Source organism: Pinus tabuliformis, chromosome 6 (genome assembly GCF_031772625.1).
Source record: "Pinus tabuliformis cultivar Carrire ecotype Pingquan chromosome 6, CPIR1, whole genome shotgun sequence".
NCBI lineage: Eukaryota > Viridiplantae > Streptophyta > Pinopsida > Pinales > Pinaceae > Pinus > Pinus tabuliformis.
Window position 1 is genome coordinate 265,626,487 of NC_142292.1, and position 11,486 is coordinate 265,637,972.

The 11,486-nt window shown below is 42.9% G+C and overlaps 1 protein-coding gene across 2 annotated transcripts; it reads right to left on the minus strand.

The window, feature by feature from the left end:
* Positions 1–487: 487 nt before the first annotated feature.
* LOC149258382 (uncharacterized) lies at positions 488–2,231 on the minus strand. Of its 2 annotated transcripts, XM_089371432.1 has the most exons (3): positions 2,070–2,231; positions 861–1,725; positions 488–778 (listed from the first exon to the last, which is right to left on the minus strand). In XM_089371432.1, the coding sequence occupies exons 2-3, from the start codon at positions 1,717–1,719 to the stop codon at positions 498–500; spliced, it is 1,140 nt and encodes a 379-aa protein (XP_089227558.1). In that variant the 5' UTR covers positions 1,720–1,725; positions 2,070–2,231; the 3' UTR covers positions 488–497. The 2 variants fall into 2 exon arrangements, with proteins under 2 accessions (XP_089227558.1, XP_089227553.1); XM_089371427.1 differs by lacking the exon at positions 2,070–2,231 and having other exon boundaries at positions 861–2,059.
* Positions 2,232–11,486: the final 9,255 nt, after the last annotated feature.

An 11,486-nucleotide genomic window follows, 5' to 3' on the forward strand; every position in this document is an offset into this window, starting at 1 on the left:
ACCAGCGCATATTAAGGTTATACCTACGTGTGAGATTGTTAGAACGGAATTTTGATTTCATTACTTATCAGCATATTCCAAGACGATTAAATACGTTGACTGATGCATTAGCAAATCGTGTGTTAGACAGATATTTGCGAAACAGATAAACATCATACAAGAAGGAAAGAGCAGCATAGTAAGACCATAAGCATATGTAAATAAGTCATTTCAAGCATAGTTTGCACGTGTGTTTTTAAGCTTGCATTAAACATATAAAATCCATGAGTCGAGTGTCATGCGAATCCATACATAAGATCACAAATTGTACTAAGGCAACGCATAATACAGATAACACATCATCATATGTAACAACGACTCATCCAAAAACCGGTATGTATATATATATATATCGTGTGGCGCACTAAGGCGCTCAAAAATAGAAGTACGTGTCCCAAAATCTCAGTACATCCGAGTCATAATGTCTCAAAATAACAGTGGAAATAAAACCTAGGTGACTAATCGGCTGGGTGGTGCTCTCTGTAGTACACAGCCGCTCGTGCTACCCGCCTCAAAAGGCGGTGCACTCTGGGTTCCACACCCACTGTGTGGATCTGATGCTCCACAGGGACCTCCTCGACCCCCTGGAAATCCGGTATCCCCTCCAGCAACCCCTCAAGGTTGCGAGCCACAACCTCTGGTGTGTTGGCCGCTGGAAGGGCTAAGGCCAAAGCTCCGGCTCCTAGGCCCTCTCTCCGTGCCGTGACAGCCAGGCCAATCGGTCTAGTAGGTCCTACATCTGCATGAGGAGACATTCATTAGGACATGTACAAAAAATAAAAATAAAATATGCAAAACTCAAAAGACAAAAAGTGTCATACCTGCATCATCCCACTGTTCACCCGGAGGCAGCGCCAAGTCAGGATCATTGCGGAAATCCATCCCCGCATATGGCCAATCCTGTACGAAGATCTCCTGCTGATCCAGCCAGTCTCTGAAGTATGCCCCCCAGCTATGTGGTCGGCCGCCACCCCCACGTGGCATGACCCGAGCCCATCGAGTAGCCCTCGTCTCTCGAGGCTCTCTGGGGGCATCCACAGCCATAGACTGCAGCCGCATGGCTGGTACTCGCTCCAGAATGAGCGGGACCAGGATCGATCCATACCCGAATTGCTTCGTCTCTCCGCGCCGGCAATTGCTCAACTGCCTTTTCATGTTGTTGCACACTGCGGTGCACCAATCGAACACGACAGGCTCGAGACACTCAAGGGCTAGCAGGAGATGGGTCTTAGACGCCTCATGGTTCGCCATGCTGCCCGCTGCCCGGGTCACCATGAACAGAATGGTGCGCAGCACTATGTCTCTCACTGTGGGAATCGCGCATTTCCCACTCCGCGTCTTTACCGCCCCTGGGCAGACCTCAGCCATTAAATCATCCAGGGTACCACCGCTAGGTCGCTGCCCCTCTAAGATGGGCCTCGCACCTCGGCGCGACAACCCGGTCAGGAAGAAAATATCCATGTGGTCGAACTCGATGTCATGACCACGAATTGTGAACTTCTGATCCACTGGGTTCCAGGCTCTGATTAGCATCTCAAGAAGGTCGTGCTGGGCCCTCAAGCGCGGCGTGAGGAAGAATTTCATGAATCCGCACGCCCGCATGGCGTTGCAACAATTCACATCTCCCCAAGCAGCCACATCCTCCACATCATGGACTCTCTCCTGCCATTGAAAAGCCATGATGTCCTGCATGAACAAATAAAACCAATCAGAAGAAGTTCCAGGAAAAATTCACGTCCATTTTTAAAGAAATAAAATTTTTCCGCGCCAGCGCGACTGTTTTAAAAACAGCCGCGCTGACCATGGCAGCTCTTTGTTAAAATGCGGGGTCAGCGCGGAAGAACACGCCTTTTCCGCGCTGAACCGTGGTTGGTTACATTGACCCTTTTTCGATCAGCGCGACCCCGTGGGCAACTTCCGCGCTGACCGAGGGCGCACCCATGCAAATAAAAATGCCCAATTGGGCCTATTCTACCGTTAAAAAACTACTAAAATGAACTAGAATGCAGGGCAAACGAATGGGAACCTACCTGGAAGAAGCAGATCTGGAAATGGTCTCCGGATGGGCTGGAAATCGCTCCGTCAACTTTTTGGCTTCTCCACGTTCTTTGCACTCCGAATAGTGAAATGGTAAAAATGACTTATTTTACCCTCCTATTTATAGTAAAAATCCTAAATTACCATATTTTTTGGGTTTTTTCCATTTTTAGCCATGAAACTAAACTTGGTTCTGTTTTCAAGCATGTTTCATATGTTTTTTACGTGTATTGAATGGATTTATGCGGGTAGTGCCCTTGTGCAGGTACAGGTATCGCCGCTTGGTTATGACAATCCGTTATTCATGTGATTCCCAAAGTGTCGTCTCTAAGCTCTTCTCCGACGTTAAACGAGAGAAGATGGCCGAGCTCTCTTTCAGCTCGTTAAAAGGAACGAAAGACGGTCGTTTTTAAGCTCTTTTTCCGACCGTTAAACCAAAAAGATCGCCGGGTGTTTGTCGTTTCGCACTCGATATTGGCTCTAAAACGACGTGTCTTCGACCACTTTTTTACTTTTTCCGGTCGGCGACACTCTTTATGAAAAGTACTCCTCGGTTGTAATGGCCGGGCGGTTCTTTCGAGCATAGGTTTACACTTTTTCGGGCTCGAGAGACACAACTGTACGAAAAAGGACCCCCCTGGAGTCTCCTTTTCCGCATTCTTTTCAGACTCTCTAAATAAGAAAAGGCGCCGAGTTTTCCCTTTGTCAGGCTCGTTAAACACTTAATGACATCGGACATCGTCGAAATGACACTCTTCAAGCATATGTTATCCCCGTCAAGCTTGTCACCCAAAAATAATCGGGGTACCTGCCTGCAAAGGTGGGGAAAATGGAACTTTGATTGCAGTCGTCTCGGCAGTACGTCGCTCTTGAACATGGCACTCCGCTGTTTCGTGTCTGGGTGGGGTCATCTCACCTCGTTTTCACTAGCCTCCATGGGTTTGGGATATCCTATTTGACCTCTCATCTGTTCATTGCTATCATCATCTTATCCGCTGCTCATTTAATGTCAAGTACTGCCAAATCCGTTATAGTGCCGTTATGTGTTCAAGAGAAGTTGTCCTCTGCCACAAAGCAACCTCGTTCGCTATCTCATCACAAATTATTATACCTCTGTCTCGTGTCGCTGATGTGGGAATTATTATGGCCCACCTTCGATCAAAGCCACTTCTCGTCGACATCAACTCATTATCCGAGAACGTGACTTAGAGACTCTTTCCAGGTGCCTTGGAGCCTGCATGCCTCAATGGCAGGTTCTTCGTGTTCGACGCAAGGTTTGCATCATTGGCCTGCGATCGGATGATTCCGTGGGTGTTCGACACCAGCTCATTGATTCACACGCTACGGATTGTACCTATAGTACCTTGAGGGCCATTGTCATTATTGGTGGTACCTCTCGCGTCTGTTAACGGTTCTCATCATTGACCGGTAATCAGGCGATGTTCATACATGTTCGACTTCAACCCCTGTATTCACATGTGTGGACTTGTACTCTGTTCGGGTCGAGATGGAGCGCAAGACCCTGGATCCTTGCTCACTGTGGTCCAGGTTGCGATTTTGTGGATAATCATAACTCATCAGTGGATGGCTGCGCCCATACCTGAGTCTTCATGGATGGCTGCGCCCATACCTTGTCATTATTATGGTCTTTTTATCTGGGTGGCTGCGTCCACACTATAGACCAGTTTTGCATGTCTTTTGGATGGCTGCGCCCATGCCGAGACTGCGTGTACATGATTGTCAGAGATTTTTCGGTACTTCCTGGTGGTGTTTCAGTTCGGCGTGTGTTGTAAAGCATTTCACCCCTCCCACTCTCTCGGTCTTCATGCTTTAGGGGGCATCTGTTACACAGTAATTTGTCACTGCCTTCCTGTCAGTCACCCTGCTGTGTCAAAGAAGTCACAATCACTGAGTGTTGTGCCCTGAACTGGCTAAAAAACCCATTTTTCCAAAGTTTTGTGCATCAGCGCGTCTGTTCCTAAAATAACCGCGATGACCAGCGCCCCACAGTGTATTTCGTGCGCTGCCATCGCGGAAGAACATCACTTTTCCGCGATGACGCACAGCGCGGCTTTCACGTGTCCTTCCGCGCTGACATGGCTCGTTCAGTTGCTGTCATGTGCTGACAGCGCGGCAGTCTCCATATAATCCGCGCTGATCCAGTTTGGGCGAATTTGTTCAAACAACCAGCCTTCCAGATCTTTCCAGGCTTGGTTGTTAGCTTTGTGAATGTCGACTCCCTTCTATGGCATGTCTGTTCGACTCTTTGCAACTACTCCCCTTGAAGATAAGCTCATCCTTCCACCTTTCTAGGAGACTCCTTCTCCTATATAAACCTCCACCATTACCATGAGCAGCTAGTTAGAGGATAGCTAGATTTAGCTTGGATTATACAAGAGCTTGTAGTGCTCAGATTGCTGCTATAGGTGTGGTGTGTTAGGAGTGGAAGTGATCGATTGCTTTGGGAAGTTTGTTTGTGACATTTGTGTGAGAGAGAGAGACTAGTTTGTCTTGGGAGAACCATCTTCAAAGGTGAATGCTTGAGACACATGCTGACTGATCCCTCCTGAGAAGTTTATCGACGTCAGAACATTTGGTTGTACTCTTCTCTATTCAAATTAATAATAGATGACTGCCATTATTGTTCCATTCTCGTTTGTTATATGCAATGGATAAATGTGAATTATGTCTTTTCTGACTGGCATATAGTTACTTTTACTAGATTTTATGCTTGCGTTCGTCTTCCTTTCGTGTGTGCAGGTGTCCGTTCGCGGGGATCGCGGAGGACTATGACCAGCTGAAGCGAAGGAGCAAAGGAAACATCTCCTCGACAAACGACAGCGCAGGAATCCAAGTAGGTGCTCTTTACTTCTTGTCTAATTGTAACTAGGAACATGCGTGACGGCATTGTGTGATTGTTGCTAGACCCCTGTTGGGCTAGTAGGGATCGCCTCTATCCGTAGAGGGGATTTACCTTCTCAACAGAAGTCCTTAAACTTGGAATCAAACAATAGTGCCCAATCTCCCTTCTGAAACTTTCTTTCTTTGATGTGTCGATCATTTCCACTCTTGATCTTCAACTTTTCTATTTTTGAACCAGCGTTCTCCTTTTTGAGGCAAATCGGTTGCTGTGGCCAAGGTGCTCTCTGTTATGGTGAACTGTAGGTCTCCTACCTCCACGGTATTTCCATTAAATGACCGGGCAAATGCCTTTGTCACCTCTTTATTGTACCCTTTAAACTTCTGGATGAACTTCAACCATTTGGCTTTCTGCAGTGCTTCCTTTATCTGTGGGTAACCCTCTAAAAATTTCGAACCCTCCGGTTTTGCTCTTAACAATTTTCCCATTTCGGTTATCAGTTCACTTGCAGCTCTGACAGTGGTGTTTGAACGCTGGAGGAGAAAGTTTCACGGGAAAACAGTGCTCAACAGTGGGAATTACGGCTATAACAGAGTGGCCGTGATGCAATGAACTGTAAGGTGCAGGACTGGTGATCAGGGTTTTGAGTGGAGCGGTGAGGAAAATAAAACAGAGAGGTTTACGGTAAAACGAGAGTGGTGTATGGAAACGAGAGTGAAAACGGTGGAGTGAGGGAGTAGATAACAATATGAAGATGAGGTTATGCATGCGAGAAGTGGAGTTATGAGTAGAGGATACAATGGCCAAATCCCTGAACGTCGGGTGGCTGCGTACACTTGGCTGCGGAAATGATCATTTGAAGAGCCGTAGTACACCAGTACACGTCACTGAGGTACGAGTAGTTAATGGAAGAGCAGTTCGTATTAAGTTCGAATCAATAGTAATTAGGGACCATTAGGAAGGTGGTGAGGTGGATTACGCAGAATCATGGATGAGGAGTGGACGAGGATCTTTTCAATCATTACATTAAGTGCCTCCTACCATGATTTGAAAACCATACATAAATGATATCAAACTGTTAGTTAAAAATTTGGAACATACCTTCATACATTTGCATTTGATCCCTTTGTTGATTATGTTGGCTAATTTTTGATTGCTTTCTGGCCTTGTAGGTGCTATGTATCCTTGCTGCTCTTTTGATGATGATACCTCTAACTATAAATTTTCCTTTTTGAAAATAGAATTGCTTTGATTGCAGAGACAGAGTGTATGAGCTGCGGAAACTATGTATCAGCTGCGGAAACTGCAATCAACACTTTTCTGCCTGCACAAAGATGATTAGAACAAACTTAACTGAATGGAATAGTCCTAAGAGGGACTTTATTGGTGGAAATGAGATGGAATGAATGATCTGGAAGAAAAATGAAGTGGAATGAAGATGATGAGATGGATGAAATGGCGGATGAGATGGAAAAAATGGCGGATGAAATGGAAAGAGAAAGAGAGAGATTTTTTTTTGGAAAATATAAAGTGTCAGGTGACCCTGATTTTCACTTTATATTTTCTGCATAAGACCGCCAATCCAAGATTGGTTTTCAGGCTTATACAAGAGACCTTTTTTTTTTTTTTTTTTTTAATTGAAAGAAACAAAGACTAGGCTGATGGACTTGCTCAACTCCATGCTACTGCCCTCTCCAAAAAGAAACAAAAAGAAAAACAAAACAGTAGGCCAAAGAGTACTAGCATGCAAGTGAGAAGAAGTAGTAGACTTATAGAGAAGAAGAGTGTGACTAAAGAGAAACAGTCCCATTCCATTGATTTGGGCACACTTGAGAAGACTCCAATTCGGCTAGATATTGAGCTAAGTCCTCCAAGAGAGGAAAGTTCTTTCCAGCAAGAGAGAGAAAGAAGTTTTCAAGGATTTGAATTTAGGCCAAGACAAACACCTGACATTGACCCTGACCAGCAGGAGGCATATGATTATTTGGAAACATTAGAGCAATCTGCTGCCGGTCCTAGCACTGTCTTGCCCCTTGAACAACAGGTTCAATCTCTGAAGCAAGAAGTATTTGAGCTAGAAGTCCTGAATCGCCATATCAAACAGGAAAACGAAGCATTGAGAGAACAGAGCAAAGTGGACAAAATGGTCCATGACAACACAATGCTTCATTTGGGTCTTTGGCAGAGAAAGAACAGGAAATTGAAGAGCAAATGCAAGAAATTGAGCAGGGCCTTGGTTAACTTGAAATTCAGGTGCTTGGTTAGCAAACCAAGAGCCAATTTGGAAACAAGGAGGAAAAGGAGAAGGTTGGATGTCTTGGCAGAGGCATCTGAACATGTGGACTGAAAGATTATGACAAAGTTTTGGTTGCATGAGGACATGCAACACCCTCACAGTGGGGGTATGTTGAGCCTCAAACCTGCACTCATTTACCTATCCTCCCAACAGCTTTTTCCTACTCACTTCTCTCTTTTGTCATCATTTCCTCCATCAACTTGTTCAATTCATTGCATTATATGTCTTTTTAACATGATTTGTTGACTGTGCTAATGATTGACTGTTGGTTTAGAATTTTGGTACAAGTGCTGCAATTCCGCAGCTAATACAGCGTTTCTGCAGCCGATCTCCAATTCTGCAGCCGATCAGAGATTCTGCAGCCATTTTCTTGTTTGCTATGTTCCACGTGTCCTCCAAAGGAAAGGGCCACATGGGCAAGTTGGTATGACTGTGTACATGGTTCGTGTGCTATCAGCTAAGCCAACTCGCTCATATATACCCCCGGTCAACGCAGATGTAACCACGGTCAAACAACAAGGTTCCAAGCGGTGGCACGACTTTGCGTGAGCAGGTGAAGCACGTAACCACAGCTGGCATCTTCTTCGAGCCACGAAGACGGCAGGGGACAAGAATCTAACCGTGGATTTATCATCCACGATGACCGTTTCCTCAAATAGTGCACAGTGCTGCTGCGTGTCTTTTGCACAGTTAATTAGTTAGCTGGTTGTTAGCTTAGTTTACGCAGAAGACAGTTTGTCTCTGCTGCTATAAATAAAGCGTTTGCATACGCTTAGTAGTTAGTCTTCAAGTTTAGTTTTTGGCTGTAATCATTTTGTTTATAAAACTCTGTTTTAAAGACTGTTTTATACAGCGTTTACACTTTTGTATTTTGTGACATGCTGATTTAATATCAAGAAGATTGTTTTGCTCCTATCCGTGTAGCTGATTTTTAACTGGTTGAGTAGATGGAGGGCCCCCGTCTGCCACAACCTATGTACAGTAGTTTTTAATTTCATTTTCCTGCACTTCTTTTTGTTTTCATTTTCACATGTATACTAATGTACAGTTTGATTTCTGGAATTTTCATTTCTTTTGACATGTATAATATTGTACAGTTTGAATTATGCCTTTACATTCCCAGCATTTTTCAGAACTGATCAGTTTGTTCTTGCAGGTGTGTTAGGAGCCCGGGATAGTGTGTTTTTCCTTCTTTCTATCACTAGTGGCATTTGAAGTTGTCTTATCTAAACTGCTGATTTTTACCTTGACTTGCATTAGATTCATTGCTTAGTTTACTTTATCAGGTTTTGTCAAGTTGCTAATCTCTTGATGGTTCTCTTTATCATAATTCACTAACTTTCGTGGGACCAAAATATCATTTAATTGCAGCTTGGTTTATTTAGTTTTGGACTCATATTGCTAATTCACTCCTAACTCTTTTTCACATGATCAATTTAGCTAAAGGCAAAATGTTAAGGGAGAATTAAGTAATGTGATTTGTCACTTAATTTTTGCATTTCTTTAGATTCAATAGAGGAGTTAGAAGTAGTGTTCTTGCTTTCTATTGAGTTAATGTAGATGTCATTTTCATCTTTAGCAGCAGTAGAGGTATTGGACTAGTGCCATTGGTCTTTTTGTTTGATGCTTTACTTTCATTTGAAGCTTTAATTTCATTCCAAGTTATTGTTCAAGTTTTCTCTTTAAATTTCAAGAAGCAATTAGAAATCGCCACATACACACACATTCACTCACTTGTTTATAACTTCATCACATCACATTAGGAAGATAAGTCACACATGAACTAAAAACGACAAAAAGAACTAGGAAAGGCTGCTTAAGTATATATTGTACACTTCACTTCATCAGCTTACGAGCCCCGGGTTGACAATTTATGATAGCAATTTAGACAACACTAAATTGACCAAACATTTTGGCGCCGTTGCCGGGGATCGAACCCGGGTCACCCGCGTGACAGGCGGGAATACTCACCACTATACTCTACATATGACTCTACATATGACTGTGTACATGGCTCGTGTGCTATCAGCTAAGCCAACTCGCTCATATATACCCCCGGTCAACGCAGATGTAACCACGGTCAAACAGCAAGGTTCCAAGCGGTGGCACGACTCTGCGTGAGCAGGTGAAGCATGTAACCACAGCTGGCATCTTCTTCGAGCCACGAAGACGGCAGGGGACAAGAATCTAATCGTGGATTTATCATCCATGATGACCGTTTCCTCAAATAGTGCACGGTGCTGCTGCGTGTCTTTTGCACAGTTAATTAGTTAGCTGGTTGTTAGCTTAGTTTACGCAGAAGACAGTTTGTCTCTGCTGCTATAAATAAAGCGTTTGCATACGCTTAGTAGTTAGTCTTCAAGTTTAGTTTTTGGCTGTAATCATTTTGTTTATAAAACTCTGTTTTAAAGATTGTTTTATACAGCGTTTACATTTTTGTATTTTGTGACATGCTGATTTAATATCAAGAAGACTGTTTTGCTCCTATCCGTGTAGCTGATTTTTAACTGGTTGAGTAGATGGAGGGCCCCCGTCTGCCACAACCTATGTACAGTAGTTTTTAATTTCATTTTCCTGCACTTCTTTTTGTTTTCATTTTCACATGTATACTAATGTACAGTTTGATTTCTGGAATTTTCATTTCTTTTGACATGTATAATATTGTACAGTTTGAATTATGCCTTTACATTCCCAGCATTTTTCAGAACTGATCAGTTTGTTCTTGCAGGTGTGTTAGGAGCCCGGGATAGTGTGTTTTTCCTTGTTTTTATCACTAGTGGCATTTGAAGTTGTCTTATCTAAACTGCTGATTTTTACCTTGACTTGCATTAGATTCATTGCTTAGTTTACTTTATCAGGTTTTGTCAAGTTGCTAATCTCTTGATGGTTCTCTTTATCATAATTCACTAACTTTCGTGGGACCAAAATATCATTTAATTGCAGCTTGGTTTATTTAGTTTTGGACTCATATTGCTAATTCACTCCTAACTCTTTTTCACATGATCAATTTAGCTAAGGCAGAATGTTAAGGGAGAATTAAGTAGTGTGATTTGTCACTTAATTTTTGCATTTCTTTAGATTCAATAGAGGAGTTAGAAGTAGTGTTCTTGCTTTCTATTGAGTTAATGTAGATGTCATTTTCATCTTTATCAGCAGTAGAGGTATTGGACTAGTGCCATTGGTCTTTTTGTTTGATGCTTTACTTTCATTTGAAGCTTTAATTTCATTCCAAGTTATTGTTCAAGTTTTCTCTTTAAATTTCAAGAAGCAATTAGAAATCGCCACATACACACACATTCACTCACTTGTTTATAACTTCATCACATCACATTAGGAAGATAAGTCACACATGAACTAAAAACGACAAAAAGAACTAGGAAAGGCTGCTTAAGTATATATTGTACACTTCACTTCATCAGCTTACGAGCCCCGGGTTGACAATTTATGATAGCAATTTAGACAACACTAAATTGACCTAACACTATGTTGAGCCTCAAACCTGCACTCATTTACCTATCCTCCCAACAACTTTTTCCTACTCACTTCTCTCTTTTGTCATCATTTCCTCCATCAACTTGTTCAATTCATTGCATTATATGTCTTTTTAACATGAGGCTCAATTTATAATTCTTCTCCTCCATCAGCCTAGTCTTTGTTTCTTTCAATTAAAGAAAAAAAAAAAAAAAAAAAAAAAAGGTCTCTTGTATAAGCCTGAAAACCAATCTTGGATTGGCGGTCTTATGCAGAAAATATAAAGTGAAAATCAGGGTCACCTGACACTTTATATTTTCCAAAAAAATCTCTCTCTTTCTCTTTCCATCTCATCCGCAATTTTGTCCATCCCATCCGCCATTTCATCCATCTCATCATCTTCATTCCACTTCATTTTTCTTCCAGATCATTCATTCCATCTCATTTCCACCAATAAAGTCCCTCTTAGGACTATTCCATTCAGTTAAGTTTGTTCTAATCATCTTTGTGCAGGCACAAAAGTGTTGATTGCAGTTTCCGCAGCTAATACAGCGTTTCCGCAGCCGATCTCCAATTCCGCAGCCATTTTCTTGTTTGCTATGTTCCACGTGTCCTCCAAAGGAAAGGGCCACATGGGCAAGTTGGTATGACTGTGTACATGGCTCGTGTGCTATCAGCTAAGCCAACTCGCTCATATATACCCCCGGTCAACGCAGATGTAACCACGGTCAAACAACAAGGTTCCAAGCGGTGGCACGGCTCTGCGTGAGCAGGTGAAGCACG

What these genes read in the sequence shown, in the direction of transcription:
- LOC149258382 (XM_089371427.1), bottom strand. Translation starts at nt 1,731, where the DNA reads ATGCAGGACATCATGGCTTTTCAATGGCAGGAGAGAGTCCATGATGTG. An exon ending in TGAACAGTGGGATGATGCAG is followed by an intron (nt 779 to 860) that starts GTATGACACTTT and finishes CTCCTCATGCAG; the next exon opens with ATGTAGGACCTACTAGACCG.